General features: G+C 42.7%; 2 protein-coding genes across 3 annotated transcripts in view; both read left to right on the top strand.

Moving 5' to 3' along the window:
• kiaa0586 (KIAA0586 ortholog) overlaps positions 1 to 20729 on the top strand; it is a 138127-nt gene that overhangs the window by 4314 nt on the left and 113084 nt on the right. For both annotated transcript variants that reach the window (XM_042329913.1, XM_042329912.1), the window contains exons 8-9: positions 664 to 846; positions 10716 to 10848. In XM_042329913.1, the coding sequence (XP_042185847.1) occupies positions 664 to 846; positions 10716 to 10848 (316 nt within the window). The remainder of the gene's footprint in view (positions 1 to 663; positions 847 to 10715; positions 10849 to 20729) is intronic.
• Positions 15983 to 19202, top strand: irf2bpl (interferon regulatory factor 2 binding protein-like). The gene has a single exon (XM_024437042.2). The coding sequence runs from the start codon at positions 16518 to 16520 to the stop codon at positions 18525 to 18527; it is 2010 nt and encodes a 669-aa protein (XP_024292810.1). The 5' UTR covers positions 15983 to 16517; the 3' UTR covers positions 18528 to 19202.

Here is a 20729-nt window from a genome sequence, read left to right as displayed (position 1 = left end):
GCATTTATTTGGGCTGCAACTTCCTAGGCTGGTAACTCTAATGAACTTATCCTCTGCAGCAGAGGTAACTCTGGGTCTTTCCTGTGGTGGTTCTCATGAGAGACAGTTTCATCATCGCGCTTGATGGTTTTTGCGACTGCACTTGAAGAAACATTCAAAGTTCTTGAAATTTTCGCTTTGACTGGCCTTCGTGTCTTAAAGTAATGATGGACTTTTGTTTCTCTTTGCTTATTTGAGCGTACTATAATATGGACTTGGTCTTTTACCAAATAGGGCTATCTTCTGTATACCTCCCCTACCTTATCACAACAGAACTGATTGGCTCAAATGTACTTTTAAGAAGGCACACCTGTTAATTTGAAATGCATTCCAGGTGACTACCTCATGAAGCTGGTTGAGAGAATGCCATGAGTGTGCAAAACTGTAATCAAGGCAAAGGGTGGCTACTTTGAAGAATCTAAAATATATTTAGATCTGTTTAACACTTTTTTTGTGGTTAGTACATGATTCCATATGTCCTATTTCATAGTTTTGATGTCTTCACTATTATTCTACAATGTAGAAAATAGTACAAATAAAGAAAAACCCTTGAATGAGTAGGTGTGTCCAAACTTTTAACTGGTACTGTATGTCATCTGCTTTGTATCTCCTCTTCTTCTGAAGCATCTCCAGACCCATCTAGCCAACAGAGGGGAGGAGAGGGTAAGAGCCCTCTGGAGACCCCAGCTCCTCGCAGGGTCATCCCAAAGCCTACGCGCTGGAACACCACCAACGTCCGGAACACACAGAGCGCTACACAGCAGCACAGCTACAGGACACAGAAAACACCTCGCACAGCACAGCAAGGTTAGTCATCAGTGTCTCTGCATCTGTTAAGTCATGGGCTGTCTGAAATGGCACCCAATTCCCCATATAGTGCACTTCTTTTGAGCTGAGCCTTATGGGTCCAGGTCAAATGTAGTGCGCTATATAGGGAATATGATGCCATTTTGGATGTACCCATGGGTTTCTATGGATTTCTTGTCAGATGCAAGTCCTTTATATTTCCACCTCTTGGGGGCAGTAGCGTCACTCCAACCTTCTGGCTCTTTAGGAAACACAGGCTTCTTTCTGCAGGAGATTTGAAAAAGGCAGTGTTTATTTATTCCAAAACTCTGAAAACAGGGTTTGATCATAGGCTTTAATGTCACTGTGTTTTTTCCTGTCTTTGTTGATTTCTGTGATGGCTATTTCTCTTTGTCACCCCTTGATGAGATGGAATTAGGGCTCACCCCATTTGTCGATTGTTTGTATGATATTTCGGCTGATGGTCGACCAAGGTTTCTTTAGTCAAGCAGCAGCACATTTTATAACTTTTAAAATCATGGTGTACAAGACAACTGTCTGATTGGCGCCTGTCTGAGTGGACTGATCCATTGTGGAAGCTGTGGGGATGGCACAGTCCATCACTCTAAGACCTGTGCTACTGAAATTGTATATGGTTATATTATGTAAGAACAATGGTGCAATACTAATACAAATTATACTATTTTATAACAAATGCGCTTTCTCCCGCATTGGATAGTGGTCGCTGTCCACGGTTCTGAAACGCATCAGTGCGCTGTTGAATTGGCGCCTTTTCCTAGACCATGTTGCTATGTGCATAATAGCAAAGTTAACCAGCATATTGGTGTTGAGAACAATGCGGCGGAGGCAGCAGCAGAATGAGGAGACTAGAAAACAACCCGTGCCTTATTGTCTAAGAAAAGTGAGTAGAGAGGAAACCCAAACTTAGTTAATAATCAACAGCCTAACTGATAAATGTGCCTGGCTTTATAAATCATCCATATATATATATATATATATATATATACAGAAATAAAACATTTGAGTGTTTGTTTAATAGCCTACTGATTCTGTAAACGGCAAGCCTCAAGAAACCCATGTGTCAAGATAAATAATTTCACAAAATTGTCTGTTTTTAATCTTTGCTATGCTGTAATAAAGGCTTTAGGTTTTTTGTTAGACCAGCCTCTGGCATTATTTATCATTTATTTAGTGTTTACACTGTTCCAACTTGTCTGAAAAATTATGTTTATAATAATGATAATAACCCAATTTCTTTCCTTGGTCTCCTTATTGTTATTATGATCGTCATTATAATAATAAGTCATGTCATTATCATGAATAGGCTTAGTAAAGCAGCCTTGTATATCCACAATAGAGCTGTAGGCCTAAGAGCACATCCTGTTTACTTAAACCTATATTTTAATACTTATCTAGGCTGCTGTATCAAAAATGTATTTGTTCATGTCATCAAACAGCATACGAGTTATTCATGATTTCAAATGCAATCGAGCATTTTAGTTTAAAAATAACAACGCGGCCATTGAATAGTAGGCGTAAACAAAAAATATTTCTGAAAATGCATTCACAAATTGATGCGGTGTTGTTGTTTTTTTGTCTTTCCATTTTGCTGTCACGCGCTATGGTGTTCAGCGTTTGTTATAACCAATTTATTGATGTGATTATGATAGGCTATAGGTTAGGCCCTATTGGTCACGTGCATGCGATGCTTACATGTGTCGTAAAGAGAGCACGGGTTGAGGGAAGAGGGAATGTTTTTCCTAAACAAATGAGAGATTTTTGGTAACATAACCTTTCAGTCAGACATGGCTGTGTTAGGTTGCAGCTTCAGCAACACGGACAGCGCGATAAACACTGTTGATGTTCTGTGGTCGGTCGCTAGAGCAGTGAGGAGAGCGAGACAACAGGAGCTAGCCAGTCACTCCCTGTCTTTTTTCCCTTTTTTTTTTTTTTTTTTTTTTTTTTTTTTTAACACAGCGCAGCATGTCTGAGCCTGGCCCGGCACAATCAAATCAATTGTTGGTCGGACGCTTTAGTCCGTTTGTGTGTCTTAATTATGTCATCAAACAGTTTGCTTAAAGCATCAGACAAGCTCAGTGCATGTAGTTGATTTGATTTAAAACACATAGGATGTGTCTATATATGGAAAAATACATGTTTGAACGTTTTAAACCAATCGATTGGTAGAAAGAACAGACGACTCTTGGTCGACCAATATTTTTTTCCCGCGGGGACAGGCCTAGATGGAATAGGAAAACAACTGTTACTTTCAACCTCGTTTCATTCAACAAATAACCAGATGCCTTCTGTACTCCTCTGTCTGCCAAGGTCTCGTTATTTACAAGAATGTCATTAATAATTTTATGTCGATGCCAACTCAACACATTTCCATTTGGTCATTTTCTACACAATACTGCAGTTAGGTCAACACTTGTTGTAATGTCAGTATCTGCATTCCAGAATATATCTCAAATGTTACCCACTGAATTGAAAACCTGCACTTTGTACAACGAGCCAGACTGCACTGTGTGTTTTGGAATTATTGTCTGTCAATGTTAAGCATTCATTACAAGTAGACCTACGGCTGACTTATGAACATATTGTTTGGACAGGTTGTGTGATACAATGATAAATACATACCATACATACAGCTCATGTTTTGGCAGTCCGTCGCGTCTCCGTCTTGGTTTTGTGATAATCGTACTTAATCTCCCTGTGTTTGGCTCTGTTGGCCGAGCGCCAAGACTACTTTGAATTATTACAATGGCCGCTGGGCCCTGCTTGGTCTCCCCAGCCACAAGTCTTGGAATGCAGCCTCCTCCTGATCACTGGAGATGTGAATTACATCCATACAAAGCACCATTGACTAAGGCCACATTTTAACAGTGTAGGCGGAACATGGTGGTATTCTTGAGGGAAAAGGGTCGCACCGCATAAATATATACTGAACAAAAATATAAACGCATGTAAAGTGTTGATCCCATGTTTCATGAGCTGAAACAAAAGATCCCAGAAATGTTCCATATGCACAAAAAGCATATTTTTCTAATGTTTTACACATTTGTTTACATCCCTGTTAGTGAACATTTCTCCTTTGCCAAGATAGTCCATCCACCTGACAGGTGTGGCATATCCAGAAGCTGATTATACAGCATTATCATTACACAGGTGCACCTTGTGCTGGGGGCAATAAAAGGCCACTCAACGCCATAGATGTCTGTTGGAGCTTCCAATTGGCATGCTGACTACGGGAATGTCCACCAGAGCTGTTGCCAGAGACTTGAATGTTAATTTCTCTACCATAAGCCACCTCCAACATCATTTAAGAGAATTTGACAGTATGTCCAACTGGGCTCACAACCGCAGACCACGTACGTTTATGGTGTCGTTTGGGCGAGCGGTTTGTTCATGTCAACATTCTGAACAGAGTGCCCTATGGTGGGATGGGATTATGGTATGGGCAGGCATAAGCTATGGACAACGAACACAATTGCATTTTATCAATGGCAATTTGAATACACAGAGATAACGTGACGAGATCCTGAAGTCCATTGTGAGGCAAATGTTTTTTTTAAAGGTGTCTGTGACCAACAGATGCATATCTGTATGCCCTTTGATGTGAAATGAATAGATTAGGGCCTAATTCATGTATTTCTATTGACTGATGTCCTTATATGAATCTCTGAAATTGTTGCATTTATATTTTTGTACAGCATATTAACTCTGTACCGCTGTTATATTGTGCTGGCTGCCAATATCCATTCAGTTGCATGGGAAGATTAGGTCCTGCTCCTCTCTCTTGGTGTAAAACTCATTTAAGGGTGAAACCATTCAGGTGAAAACAATGGCTGGTGCACGGCTGTGTAAGTATAGACAAACAGACAGAAAGGCAGACTGCGCCCTTCAGTGCTTCAGTTTATTGATTTTATTTTAGGGCTCCCGAGTGGCGCAGCGGTCTAAGGCACTGCATCTCAGTGCAAGAGGCATTATTACAGTCCTTTGTTCAAATCCAGGCTGTATCACATCTGGCCGTGATTGGGAGTCCCATAGGGTGGTGCACAATTGGCCCTGCTTCGTCCGGGTTTGGCCGGAGTAGGCTGTCATTGTAAATAAGAATTTGTTCTTAACTGACAATTGATAGCCATCACTCTTGAAATACTTTGAACAAATAGTTTGCTTTTTAACCAGTTGAATGATAGGGCAAAATGTACATTTCCACCTAAATTAACATGTTGCATAGTTTCAGAAAGGTCTGACCTTTCTGGTTAAAAATAGTTATAAATTGCTGAGGTGTACTCACTTTTGAAGACACAAACTCAAGTATATAGTACAATACAATTTTCTTCCCCCCCCTATTCAACAAAAGTTGGGCAATGGGGCCTGAAATGACTGAAATTCTTTTGAAATATAGTAACATTTAAATTATAAACGACATACTATAAGATTTCACCTTTCTTATAACTGCATAACGATACCCTTGCTTTGTTTGACCAAACCGGTCGCGCGCACGTTGATTTTGTTCCCTCGCACCAGAAGTGATCAGGACACGCAGGTTGAAATATCAAAACAACCTCCGAATCAATTATTAATTTGGGGACAGGTCAAAAATCATGAAACATTTATGGCTATTTAGCTAGCTAGCTTGCTGTTGCTAGCTAATTTGTCCTGGTATATAAACATTGGGTTGTTATTTTACCTGAAATGCACAAGGTCCTCAACTCAGACAATTAATCCACAGATAAAACGGTGAACCGAATTCGTTTCTCGTCATCTCTCCTCCTTCCTTAAGGCTTCTTTTTCCTCTTTGGACTTTATATGGCGGTTGGCAACCAACTTTACAGCATTTCTACAACCTACTGGAGTGTGGACCTAAGTTCATCTTTCAATCACCCATGTGGGTATATGCTCCTAAAAACCAATGAGGAGATGGGAGAGGCCGGACTTGTCGAGCGTCACAAATAGAATTTCTATTTTAGCGCCTGGCCACACAGATGCTCACTGATTCCCACAAGCAGTGTGGATGCAATGATTGAATAACATGTATGTGTACATTTATTTTGCAACGTATGCGACGCAAGCGGTGTAGTACAATATTGACTCTATTTCATATAACTGAAGACAGAGAATTTTCCTCCTAAACGTCCATTCAAATGGTGTCTCGTTGCAACTTCAGCTTTAAGCACAGTGATTTTGTCTGTCTGAGACCAAGAGAAAGTAGTCTTGTTTTAATTCTATGAAATTATTATTATTTTTTTTCATGTTGAGGTATCTAAATCATGCTGAGAATATCACAGCAAGATGAAACCACAACGGTTGGATTCTCTAGACTGTCAACTTTCATATGACATCTCACAGGCTGGGCTCTGTTGTTCAGAGGAAGAGCAAATGTATTCTTTGCCTGGATAGACCAGAAAATGTGACACTTCACTCCCTATGCAAATGTGGGGTGTGAAACCTGACACTTCAAGTCGGTTCCGCTGACAGAGTGGAAGCGGAGGGCAGACAGATGGGTCTTTCTAGCACAATAAGGCACGGGACCCGACGGTGCTCATAGAGCGCTTTGTGCACCAAAATGTCAGTCGGAACCGGTCCAGAACCGCTCAAAGTTCCCCATATAAGGGACTTAACATCTGAATAGATGTGCCTTTTTGTTGATGTGGAGGTAATTGATGTTTCACATATAGATGTTGCAGCAAGCAAGTCAACTTCAAGACACCTATGAAGATCACCAGGGTTGAACAAATATAGTTCTTGTTGATAGTGTGTATATACACTCAGCCATTTTGAATGAGTGCACACTGACAACAACCGTACCTTCAGAAAGGTCATATAACTACTATTCTGGTCATTGTGTCATTCACCACAAGGACTATTACTGGCTCCTCCTCCTCCTCTGTCCTCTGTTCAACTGCAATTTGTGTGCAGTCTAGTGCTACATGTTGGGGAGAAAGATCAGTGCCAGGTTCTCTGCTACACCCTAGACACTGCCGTCTGAAAGCCTTGGACAGTCTTCCCCTCGAAATTGAATAGGCCTCCCTCTCTAGAATTGGTATCCATGGTGATGGATGTGTGGGGGGTGAGCGGAGTGTTAATTATGGCTTCGAAATCATCCGTGTGTGTTTGTCTGTATGGGTGGATCGTGAGCGGGTGCTGTCAGAAATGAAGGGAGACATTTGGGAAATGCATTGGTCTTGTAAGTTTGACTCGATACCCTTGCTTTGTTTGGCCAACAGTGTTACAACGGTGTTACTTGACCAGCCTCCCTATTAAAGCCAGTAATGCAGTCAGAGGGACACAGTCGTGATAAGGGAATGCACTGAGTACGGGCATTTAACATTTGTATCGAATAGCGGTCTGTTCACATATATATCATCGCTTGCAATTTCTATCCATTAGAATTTATTCAAGCTGGACATAAATGTTCATGAGCTATCACTGCGGCATAACAAGCACGGTGATGAAATGTACTTTATGTACTACACATATTTGGTGTTACTAACTGGTTATTGTAGTGATTAGAGCATGTTTGAGGGAGAGGGAGGATGTTGTTAGCCTGGCAGACTCGACCCACGTGACTCATAGCGCAGGGAGAGCTGTGAGACACTGGTCTGGAAAGGGGGCAGTTTGTTAATGCAATATTCACTCAGAAGTTGTGCGACGGGTTTGATTGGTTCTCTCCAATTTATTTGTGAATATTTTTTTGGGGGGGCGGGTGATGCCTCTCGTTGTTTTTGATCCAAATGTTGTAATGTTTGGGGGTTGTGTGTGAGTGTTTTAAGTGAGAAAGACACAGCGAAGAGCCAACCAGTAAAAACACAGCGCCCTTCATTATGGACGCATTGTGCCGACAACATCAAAGAGACGTTCCATACTCTGTTAGGTGTTAGTCAGACTAGTATGTTATGCCATAAGATGTCTGAAGTGGCACCATTTTGTTGCTGGTAGTACCTCCAAACCAGTTGTCATGGCAACCATGCTATTTCTTCTCCTTTTGCAGTTTCTCTTTTTTTTTAATCTCTATTTTTCTTTTCACCAGCTGCCAAACTGCTCTCTTTGAGAATTTGCTATTTATAGTCCTTTGTTTCTCAAGCACATCATCAAACCATATGTGAAACAACCCATGACATGATTCAGGCCACTTACAATTGATCGCTCTTGTCGATTTCCAGAACACCGTCGTTTACACGATGTAAAACCTTCTGACATAATGACAAGATAATTGCAGTTCAAGGAGACCAGTGTGTGAACCGTCATTTTAGAATCAATGATTTATCTTGGAAATCAACAAACACAAGTGGGGTCAGTTCCTTCGCCAATCACGATAACTGACCACGGTATCGATTTGGTACCGAGACCCATGGTATCTGATTTCTGTAGATAAATGTGGAGTACTATCTAGATGTAGCTAGAATGCCTCAAATTACATGTCACACATCGCAGTGGCTTTGCCCTTCTCTGTTTCTCATAATTAATTCATGTTGAGGAATCTGACTGGAACACAACGGCACTACTTTCCCATAGGGGCGGCAGGTAGCCTAGTGGTTAGAGCGTTGGACTAGTAACCGAAAGGTTGCAAGATCGAAACCCCGAGCTGACATGGTAAAAATCTGTTGCTCTGCCCCTGAACAAGGCAGTTAACCCACCGTTCCTAGGCCGTCATTGAAAATAAGAATTTGTTCTTAACTGACTCGCCTGCTTAAATAAAGGTAAAATAAAAAATAAAATAAAAACGTGTCTTCGAGAAGCACTCGCTCGGTAGTCTCCTATTTTTAAAATGTGATGTCATCTTCAAGTGTTTCATCATCAGTCATCCGGATACACACAGACTAAGCCCCAGCCATACTAGAACCCCCACTCACACACACAGTTATAGCATTCATCTGTCAGCCTGGGCCTAATTCTGATGAATGACACAGACTCGGGACTAATTTTCTCCTCTTTGAGGGGTGTTTCCTCCCAGCACCAGATCACATGAGGTAAATGCCTCCCAAATGGTACCCTATGGTACCCCAAATGGTGTGCGCTATGTAGGGAATAAGGTGTCAATTGGGATGTATTTGCTTTTCTGATCTGCATAAAAACACAGCATTTTAACGGTGACTTCACCGGGGTCCTCATTTTGGATAGCTTTTGTAGACTCATAATTACCAGTGGAACACACCTTTATGATAAGCAAAGGAAATCTTTTAATGTGTTTTGGTAAGCATCCACTTTCTTCCGGGTGATCCAAAACATGACTTCGTAGTTTAGGTTACTTTATAGAAGGTTCTTTTTATAATTTAAGTCCACCATTTTAGGTTTTGTCACTCATCATTGATTGGATTCCATGCTGCCATTACAATGCCTGAGAAATACCACTTCGGGTCATGTCTGGCCCCTGTAGAGATGCCCTTTTGAACAGAAATGGCAGACTATATATTATTAGCGTGGTGCCCTTACCTGCCATGGCCTGGGCTGCAGCTGATGGTCAGCAGGGGGCGTGGTGGGGCATGCATTACTAGCTGATGGAGGACAATCAGGCGACCAATCCTTTCATTCAGCATCCTGGTGTTGCAAGCACTATGCTCTACCAACTGAGCTGTAGAGGACAGCATGTTGGTCTATTATATTGACGAGATAGTCAACGGAACATTCTAACAATGGAAATACATCAAAGATTGAAGGCAGGTGGGAGGAGGTGAGATCAGGTGGGACCATTCTAGCCAAAGAGAGGGCAGATATGCATGTGAACAGGCCATAGAGATAGATAGAGGACTCAGCTTTGTATCTATATCATTATAGCATCTGTGACAGCATGGCCGTGCCATTGAGGCTATCTCCATTTTAAAGTAGTCAATTTTCTTTTTCATTGGCTGATGTCTCCCAACTCATAGGAATCCTCACCCTTTTAACTACTTCAAAATGGTGCAAGCCCTCAATGGCAATGTCTGTGCCAGAACGGGTTATATCCTTGATGAGCCCTCCTATCTTTTTCTATGACAACAGGCACAACTCCGAGATGCTGTAGTCTCTTTTTTTCCCAAAGTAGCCGAAATACCATGTGCATCCACTTATATCAGTGCATTCTTAACAACCTAACCATTACGAAACTTCTATTCGATCAAATAAGCCTCACTTAGCAAATTATAGATTTATTTGTATTATTATTATTTTTTTCATGTATTCGACACTCATTGACCTCCATCCAAAAATTCCTCACTTCATAGACTTATTTTCATTGACAGATTTTGGGCGGAGTAAAACCTCTCGCTTCCTGACTGGTTGGAGTCAATATTGTTTTAAGTGGGAAGAGACCTTTCTCCTTTGATTATGCTAGCTAGACCATACAGACCAGGGCTAGGATTTTGTTCCAACTAGGCACCACACCTGACCAACTGAGCTAATTGACCAGTTCAATGATTGTCTAAATTCAACAACAACTGGTCTTCAAGGTCATTTAAATCAAAAACATTAAGTGCCTGTTGCCTACCCCTGTACCAGACAGTCAGAGTGTTCTATCCATATGTTATGCGTATGTTATCCATATGTGTATTTAACTGCTATGAATACAACCAATATCACCCATCTGCCTTTTACTCATGAACTCATTAGCCTAGAGAGAAAAGCCATTTGGATCCAACAATCGATATTGATGCAATTTCTGTGTGACAAAGTCGGTAGTATAGCAAATGATCCACAGAAGAAAGAGATTGCGATGAAAATGTAAGCAGAAACCCATGAGGCCCTGTGAAGCAATCAGCTCATTGTGCAATGTGAATTCCTGTGTCCCTGTGTAGAATACTGTGAGAGGGGGAGATAAAGTGCTGACTGAGCTGATGCAGGTGTCTGAGACTGAGTGGCTGATTGCTGATGTCTCTCTGTCTCTGCAGGAAATGGCAGACTTCTGGAGGCTATCCCTAACAACAGCAACAGCTTGGCAACCAGAGGTGTGCAGCAGCAATCTTCTGCGAGGGCTGCCATGGCAATGCCCAACGACGGCTGCCAGCAACCAGCGCAATCCAGGTAAGGGAGAAAGAAAACAAAAATTGTGGTCAGTCATTTTTTTCAGGATTTGAAAGAATCATTGGATATCTTGTCTTTGAATTTGTCCTCCCTAATTTTGCCCATTAATCTTTGACTGTGATTATTTCATACGCTCTAATATGTACACTACCATTCAAAAGTTTGGGGTCACTTAGAAATTCTTGTTTTTGAAAGAAAAGCGAATTTTTTGTCCATTTAAAATAACATAAAATGGATGAGAAATACAGTGTAGACATGGTTAATGTTGTAGCTGGAAACTGAGGATTTTTTAAAATGGAATATCTACATAGGCGTACAGAGGCCCATTATCAGCAACCATCACTCATGTGTTCCAATGGCACGTTGTGTTAGCTAACCCGTGTTTATCATTTTAAAAGGCTAATTGATCATTAGAAAACCCTTTTGCAATTATGTTAGCACAGCTGAAAACTGTTGTTCTGATTAATAAAGCAATAAAATTGGTCTTTAGACTAGTTGAGTATCTGGAGCATCAGCATTTGTGGGTTTGATTACAGGCTCAAAATGGCCAGAAACAAATAACTTTCTTCTGAAACTCATCAGTCTATTCTTGTTCTATGAAATGAAGTCTATTCCATGTGAGAAATTGCCAAGAAACTGAAGATCTTGTACAACGTTGTGTACTACTCCCTTCACAGAACAGTGCAAACTGTCTCTAACCAGAATAGAAAGAGGAGTGGGAGGTCCTGGTGCACAACTGAGCAAGAGGACAAGTACATTAGAGTGTCTAGTTGGAGAAACAGATGCCTCACAAGTCCTCAACTGGCAGCTTCATTAAATAGTACCCGCAAAACACCAGTCTCAACGTCAACAGTGAAGAGGCGACTCCGAGACGCTGGCCTTCTTGGCAGGGCCTCCCACTCCTCTTTCTATTCTGGTTAGAGACAGTTTGTGCTGTTCTGTGAAGGGAGTAGTACACAGCGTTATATGAGATCTTTAGTTTCTTTGCAATTTCTCAGAACAAGAATAGACTGATGAGTTTCAGAAGAAAGGTCTTTGTTTCTGGGCATTTTTAGCCTGTAATCGAATCCACAAATACTGATGCTCAACTGGTCTAAAGAAGGACAGTTTTATTGCTTTTTTAAATCAGAACAACCGTTTTCAGCTGTGCTAAAATAATTGCAAAAGGGTTTTCTAATGATCAATTAGCTAATCCAAGGTTATCATTTTAAAAGGCTAACACAACGTGCCATTGTAAAACAGGAGTGATGGTTGCTGATAATGGGCCTCTGTATGGCTATGTAGATATTCCATGAAACATCTGCCGTTTCCAGCTACAGTAGTCATTTACAACATAAACAATGTAAACACTGTATTTCTGGTAAATTTTATGTTATTTTAATGGACAAAAAATGTGCTTTTCTTTCAAAAACAAGGACATTTCTAAGTGACCCCATACATTTTAATGGTAGTGTATATTATTGGCATACAGTATGCTTAAAACGGAGCAAAGGAGAATAGGGACAATGCTTTTCAAAGACCTTTACAATTTCAGCATTAAAGGGATAAAGGCTGTATTTTCTCAACTCTAAGAACAGTTTAAGTTAACAAGTTGTGTGTGTGTGTGTGAAGAGTATTTGCATAAAAGGAAAGAGCAAAGGAGAGAGAGAGAAAAGTAGATGCAGTTATTTACAGGACCACTCCGGTCTGCCACCTAGCTCAGAATGATCCCCATGACAACGACAGCGGCATTTATCAGCTCCATCTGAGAGTGAGAGGATAGAGTAGGTAAAGTAGTCTTCAGTGCATTCGGAAAGTGCTCAGACCCCTAAACTTATTCCACATTTTGTTACATTACAGCCTTATACTAAAATGGATTCAATTAATGTTTTTTCTCATCAATCTATACACAATATCCCATGATGACAAAGCGAAAACAGGTTTAGACATTTTTGCACATTTATATTTAAAAAAAAGGATACCTTATTTACATTAGTATTCAGACCCTTTGCTATGGTACTCGGTATTGAGCCCAGGTGCATCCTGTTTCCATTGATCATCCTTAAGATGTTTTTACAACTTGATTGGAGTCCACCCATGGTAAGTTCTATTGATTGGACTGGGGAAGGGTACCAAAAAATGTCTGCAGCATTGAAGGTCCCATAGAACAACATGGCCTCCATCAGAAGTTTGGAACCACCAAGACTCTTCCTAGAGCTGGCCGCCCAGGAAAACTGAGCAATCGGGGGAGAAGGGCCTGGTCAGGGAGGTGACCAAGAACCCGATGGTCATTCTGAAGAATCTCCAGAGTTCCTCTGTGGAGATGGGAGAACCTTCCAGAAGGACAACCATCTCTGCAGCACTCCACCAATCAGGCCTTTATGGTAGAGTGGCCAAACAGAAGCCAGTCCTCAGTAAAAGGCATATGACAGCCCGCTTGGAGTTTGCCAAAAGGCACCTAAAGACTCTCAGACCATAAGAAACCATATTCTCTGGTCTGATGAAACCAAGATTGAACTCTTTGGCCTGAATGCCAAGCGTCACATCTGGAGGAAACCTGGCACCATCCCTACAGTGAAGCGTGGTGGCAGCATCATACTGTGGGGATGTTTAGCAGCAGGGACTGGGAGACTAGTCAGGATCGAGGGAAAGATGAACAGAGCAAAGTACAGAGAGATCCTTGATGAACACCTGCTCCAGAATGCGCAGGACCTCAGACTGGGGTGAAGGTTCGTCTTCCAACAGTACAATGACCGGGACAAGTATCTCAATGTACTTGGAGTGGCCCAGGCAGAGCCTGGACTTGAACCCAATCGAACATCTCTGGAGAGACCTGAAAATAGCTGAGCAGTGATGCTCCCCATCCAACCTGACAGAGCTTGAGAGAAAATGCAGAGAAGAATGGAAGAAACTCCGCAAATACAGATGTGCCAAGCTTGTAGCATCATACCCAAGAAGACTCGAGGCTGTAATCACTGCCAAAGGTGCTTCAACAAAGTACTGAGTAAAGTGTCTGAATACTTATGAATAATGTGATATCTGTTTTTAATTTTTAATAAATGTACAACAATTTCTAACAACCAGTTTTTGCTTTGTCATTATGGGGTATTGTGTGTAGATTTGGGGGGGGGGACAATTTAATCCATTCTAGAAGAAGGCTGAATAAGGCTTTTTCCACCATGTGGAAATAGTCAAGGCGTCTGAATACACTGTATCTGCATGCTGCTGGCAGTCTGCCAACATCTCAAATGAAAGAGCACTTTGAACTGCTGCCAAGTTTGGAGGAAAAGAGGAGCTGTCAGGCCTGCTTAATGTTGGCAGTTTGTACTTGGCAAGTCTCACCTTTTCCCAGAATTCATCTGTCTGGCAACTTGCCAGGTGCTTAGCGGAAGCAAAAAATTAACCCCTGCGCTTGACTGTGTGGGCCCCGCAAAATTTTCCACAAAGAGGGAGAGCGAGAGAGAGAGCTCAAGTTGGTGTGTGAGCAGCTCAGTGTATGCATGAGGGACCGTGGGGATTGCACAGGATCCTTTCAGGAAGGAGGGGAGCTCGAGGCTGGTGCTGAGGCAGACAGTGTGTAGAGTTATGTATCTGGTTGTTTTTGAAGTCGTCCGAGGCAGAATTAGATGATTTTAATATTGCCGCGATGTTGAGTTCTGCAAATGATATTTAAACTGCCGAACGACCACTTACATGGATGGATACATGTCGCTGGTTAGTTAGTTGATGTGGCATAGTTTTCTTATACGCTTATGTTTTAAGTCCATCCATATGTCTACAACACTGTGTTGCCACATGCTTTGAGGATCATTGACCTTTTATAACTGTACGATTGTGCTCCACGCTCGTCAGGCACAGCTATTGATAGTGTTGGAATAGTATTGAGCTTAGTGTTGGAGTAAATGGAACAAACAGACTTTTCTCTTCCCCGGCCCAGGTCTGTGTCTGCTCCAATTCTGACTGATGATGGCTGTCTCTTTCATTGCCTGTCCTTCACAATCCCTGGAGCACAAATAAAGTGACAGTTGTCCACATAACAATCTCAGCTGCTGCCTGCTGCTGGTAGTCATAGAGCCTGCTCTGTCTGGCACCGACTCTGAAGAAAAACACCAATCCATCTTTTCTTTTAGTCCTGTTGTTGTTTCTAGCTTCCCCCGCCACTGGATGGGCTGGGAGAAAAATCTGGTATTGCTGATGATTTTATATTGGGTATATAGTTAAGGAAGGCAGTTAATATGTTGAAGTGCAATCATCTAATTTGGTCTGACTTTGCATACTACGTGTTTCGCATATTTCATATACTGTGACTTCAGAGACATTATCAGTGTTTGTAATTACAGTCTGTACTGTACTCAAAACACCGTATTTACAACTACTCACCATTGTGCACACGGTACCCATTTAGCCTAAAAGCACGGTACAGTGAAAGCAACATTGTTTTGGGAAAGCGGCGGCATGGCGCTGACTCTTTCTTGACCGAGGCCATACTTGGCCCCTTCTTGGCTGGACGGAGGGAACACACCACCACCGTTCAATACTGTGCCAGCGGTATGTGTAGACGGCAATATATTACTTTTCTTCCCTCCTCCCTTTGCTGCCTTACGCTGTTTTTCTTCCTCTTCCAGAAAATTCTGGTCCGCCTGCCTACTGGGTGTTGTTAATCAGGAAGGGGAGACTGGGGAAAGGGGGGAGGATGGATGGGGCGCAGTGCAGACTATGCTTGTCTGTACATAGGTTAACAATCAACATGTTGGGAACCCCTAGCTCGTGCTCAACTAGCCCAGTGTAATTATTAGAGGGTATTGCTGAGCTACCGCGATTTATTTTAGCCATCACACTGTGCTTAAAAAAACAAACATGTTCTTATGCTTACAACTGTTATTGTAATCAACTGTTATTGTAATCACTCATATGCAATGAATCGGTTGCCAAATTCAATCAGATTAGCAGCATATTTTGGTCAGAAATTAACTGGAATACATAAAAGTAGACAACAGCCTGGCGTTTGTATTTTAACCAGGCGTTTTGTTTGATTCAGTGAGTAGTTTGATATAAAATCATGTATTATTCTGTCCTTGCATTGCAAGCACGACGCATAAGAAATTAGTTTGTTTCATTATCATAAATTGTTTTACCATATTGAAGGTTTAGTTTTGCTGACATAAGCAAAAGTAACCTGTTTGAAACAGAATAAATGTTTATTTAATAATAATGAATGGTATAATGATTACATCTAATATAAATGCCAATATTGTGCAAACCCGTATTCTGCTGCATGTAATTTGGTCAGCATCGTGCGCTCGTGTAGCCGAGCTCCCAGTCCATTCAGAAGATTAGGAGGGAGTGGTTTGAGTTTGCGCGTTTGGAAAGCAACAAGTGGCATGTCATTTGTTTCAAAGGAACTGCGGAACGTGGTGCTTGCGTCACTGCTCCAGCCAGGTGGCATTCCAATTGGGGAGAGGAGACGTGGAGGCACAATCAAAATTCCAAATCACAAACTAAGTAAGGATGTGAAGCGCGCTTAAAGCAAATTTCATTCTTACAACCCAACACTGCAAGTCACTGGCAATCAGAAGTCAGGAGAGGAGCAGGAGAAGAAGAGGGTTTATTTTGTGTGACAAATTCAGGGACTGAAAATAATTCCAAACGAAGAATCTGGGGGAAAAGGACCAAGGCAAGGGACATTAAACATGTCTTCTGCACAAGTATCGTCATCTCGGAGACAGTCATGTTACCTGTGCGATTTACCCCGTATGCCGTGGGCTATGATATGGGATTTTACGGAGGCAGTGTGCAGGGGTTGTGTGAATTATGAAGGTGCGGATCGGATCGAGTTTGTTATCGAAACTGCACGCCACCTCAAACGAGCTCATGGTTTCCAAGGGGGGAGATCCCCCGGTCCACCACCGCCGCCCACAGTAAAAACACAGTCGGCAATATCAGCCAAGGAGACGGTGCAAATCAGCCATGTGGATGGACCCTCTAAACAACAACAGTCGGGGATGGACCGCTACTCTCTGAGTGCGGAAAGACCTCGCTTTGACTACTCTAGTATTGGCGCCCATGCCAGCAGACTTCCCAATGGAATGAGCGGTCCAAATGGGTTCCCCAAACCGGACGATGGTCCCCCAGAACTGAACCGACAGAGCCCGAACTCCCGTCGGAGCCACGGTCTCGCTGCGGTCCCAGGACAAATGAACGTTCCCCCCAACCTTCTCCCACAGACCATGTTGAATGGACCCTCCTCGGCAACAGCCATAGCCCCGCATAGCCTGTCCAGCCGCCCCCCTCCCCCATCCATTGTGGGACCCTCTTTGTCCATGGCCGCTCAGTCCATGTCAGAACAAGGTAAACGACCAGGTTCTGTGTCGAGCACTGACCAAGAGAGAGATCTGAAAGAGAAACAGCGTAACGCAGAGGCTTTGGCTGAGCTCAGTGAAAGTTTAAGGAACAGAAACGAAGACTGGGGAAACAAACCCAAAATAGTAAGGGACACTTTGGTTACTCTTTCGAACAGCTCCCCGTTTGATGTGAGATTTAAAAAGGATCATTCACTCGTGGGTAGGGTGTTTGCTTTCGATGCAGTGTCAAAGCCTGGAATGGACTATGAATTGAAAATATTTGTCGAGTACCCAAGTGGATCTGGTAATATATTTTCCAGCGCATCAGGGGTGGCCAAACAAATGTATCAGGACTGCATGAAAGACTTTGGCAGAGGGCTTTCCTCGGGCTTTAAATATTTGGAGTATGAGAAAAAGCATGGTTCGGGGGACTGGCGACTCCTGGGTGATTTGTTGCCCGAATCCGTCCGATTCTTCAAAGAGGGGCTGGGGGTTGAAATGTTGCCTCAGCCCTACATCGATGCCAGCTGCCCATTGCTGCCCACTGCTTTGGTCAACATCCCTCGTGCCTTGCCATCTACGAGTGCACCGAGGACTGGCGTACGTAAGCGTAAAGCCTCCCCAGAACCTGACTCTGTAGAGAGCGCGCTGAAACTATCTGAACAAGAACAGCAGAGGCAGCAGTGGATGGCCAGCCAGAGCGAGGCGTTAAAACTGACCATGGCATCCGGATCATTCGGTGCCTCACACGGGGGACCTCCGCCGCTTGGCCCTGGCCATTCTGTTCACTCAAGTCGCGCCACACCCCCTGAATCTGCGCCCCAGAATGGACAGTCTCCAATGGCCGCGCTCATGTCTGTCGCGGACACGTTGGGCAATGCGCACTCTCCGAAGGACAACAACTCTGTTCACTCTACAACATCCACCAGGCATAACAACAGCAGCCCAGTCTCCCCAGCCTCTGTTTCTGGGCAGAGGCGTTTGGCTTCCCGTAACGGAGAGCTCAATCTGGCCGGGACTCCCTCTCAGTCCAATGCGCATTCTGGCATGGATCAGGTCCACGCGCAAAACATTCCAGATTCTCCCATGGCAAACAACGGACCTCTGTGTTGTACCATTTGCCACGAACGTTTAGAGGATACCCATTTCGTTCAGTGTCCGTCAGTTCCCAACCATAAATTCTGTTTCCCTTGTTCTCGAGAGAGCATCAAAGCGCAGGGAGCAACTGGCGAGGTGTATTGTCCTAGCGGAGAGAAATGCCCCCTGGTAGGTTCTAATGTGCCTTGGGCGTTCATGCAAGGTGAGATAGCAACAATATTAGCTGGGGACGTTAAGGTAAAAAAGGAGAGAGACCCATAGGTGTGATCTATGGCTTCCCATAGAAACGTGAATTTTAGTTGAATATATACACGTGTGATTACTCAAAACGGACAAAAATAGTCGATGTACAGAGACGTTCTCCACCTCATGACTGTTTTTTTTTTTTAAACAAAGGAACATGTGATGTCATGTCGCCTAATGTTATGGAGGGTGTTTTGACGGGTAGTAGTGTTGTATTTGGGTGGCAGTGACGAGTTAAAGCACTAACTTTATAATCACTGCTGCAGTTTTATTCCTTCCAATTAATGCACTTCTCTCATTATAAAAAGGCCAGTTTCTACTCCCAATGAATATATGTCTGTAAAATGAAACTACTCATAGTGAATATCCAATAACAGGTTACATTGCCCTAACTCCTGTATTGGGTACAAATCAATATGGGGACTTTTTTTTCCCCTTATTTTATTTCATATCTTTAATTTGTAATGTTTTTTTTTACAGCAAATATCTCTTTTCATCTTGTGATCAAAAATATTTTACTACGTGTTATTAATTTCTCTTCCAGTTTGCTTTGATGATGCACGGATGCTTAAAAAGGTAGAGCAAAATGCTGTACATGAACGTAAACTGTTTGTTTATACATTTCTGTAGTAACAGAAGACTTGTAATGTGCCTTGGAGCTGAGTAAATTGTAATAAATTCCATTGATATTAACCCTGGGTGAAATGTCAGTTTTATTTAACAAGTTTAGACTGTTACAAACTCCGGGTCACCTGAGGTAGTATATTTCTCAACCATAGCATTTTAACTATTTACAATGTTGTCCCTGACATAAGATTTGCTCTAATTGGAGATGACAACCTTTGACATTAACATCTGGTTCAAAAGTGTTTTATATTCATAAGTGTTTATTACACACACACACCTTGCTGCAAAGCCAAGTTAACCATGTACTTTTCTTTTCTCAGATATATTTATATATATATATATATATCTCAGATGATGCCAGGTTTTTATTCATAACCCCTTTCACTATGTCAAAGTAACTTTGTGTTACATTCTACAGGGATGATCCCTGCTTAAATATTTTTCCATTTTAAATGAACGTTTTAGTCATTTAGCAGACACACTTGTCCAGAGCAACTTACAAGAGCAATTTAGGGTTAAGTTTCTTGCTCAAGGGCACATTGACAGACCCCCTTCCCCCTAATGAGTCACTTAGTTGCATCTATCTGAATGGCAAATAGGTTCCTTGCATTGGATATGCCCACAATTTCAACGGCTGTGCCTCTCGGCAAGACAAGAAAAAGCGGCGTCAACAAGTTGGCATTGAATGTCATGTTGCTCTCCTCCAGGTGCTTGTAACAGTCAGCTGTTACGGCATGCTTCTCACTAACGACAGCTCATCTTTCTGATGGTTGTAGTATTGGTGCATGCTCAAGCAGTACTACGATTTCCCCGTGTTTACGCTGTGTGTGTGTGCTTCTGTCTGAAAATTGTTGCACATGCCTCCGTATAGCCAAAGGGAAGGTATTCCTCGTTTTCAATGCAGCAGGCAGGCGGTCATTGGACACGGTTCCTCACTGTTCCATTGGCCGGTGATAATATAGATATATAGCACGGTTGGTGCATGCCTGTTATGTAGCTGTGAGTCGCGCTTAATAGCCTAGCGTTGCTCTGGGTTATGGAGACAAATGGTCCTATGTACACACAGTCTGCAGCAGGCAGCATGGTTCCCAATCCCACGTGGCTCTGTGCCATGGAGCGCATAGAGCAGGTCGAGACTGGGAGGTCAGATAACCCCATAAATACCAACCAGGCTCAACTAGAGCCTTCTGTACGTGAGCTCAGGAAGAGATTAAGACAATGGCTGCAGTGTATGTCCCGGAAACATGTCACAAACTAGTATCTTCTTCCCAAGAGCACCAACCGATGTACATATATACTGGTTAATGGAGGAGAAGAGCTTTGATACGCCCGTTGAGGAGTATTTGGTCATGTGAAGGTAGCAGCCCAGATGTAGCCTAAGCCTAAACATTGGGCTGACGTGTCTGAGTTTAGATGGGGTCTGTCCTCCAGCCTGGGATTGTTGGAGGTGGCGGCCTTTGTACTTTATCATCCCTGCTCGTTGGTGGGTTATGAGATGGTTCTTTAGATAGAGAGGTGAGTAAGGACTTTTCCCTCAGAGACTCCTGTCTTCTAATGTAATGCTCTGACCGACTGCCCGTAGTTAGCTTTGAA

The sequence above is a fragment of the Oncorhynchus tshawytscha genome, linkage group LG11, assembly GCF_018296145.1.
Source record: "Oncorhynchus tshawytscha isolate Ot180627B linkage group LG11, Otsh_v2.0, whole genome shotgun sequence".
Classification (NCBI taxonomy): domain Eukaryota; kingdom Metazoa; phylum Chordata; class Actinopteri; order Salmoniformes; family Salmonidae; genus Oncorhynchus; species Oncorhynchus tshawytscha.
Note: the sequence above shows the minus strand (reverse complement) of the source record. Positions and strands in the feature narration are given on the sequence as shown.

Excerpts from the sequence above, each read along its gene's own strand:
- irf2bpl (XM_024437042.2), top strand. The coding sequence starts at position 16,518 with ATGTCTTCTGCACAAGTATCGTCATCTCGGAGACAGTCATGTTACCTG.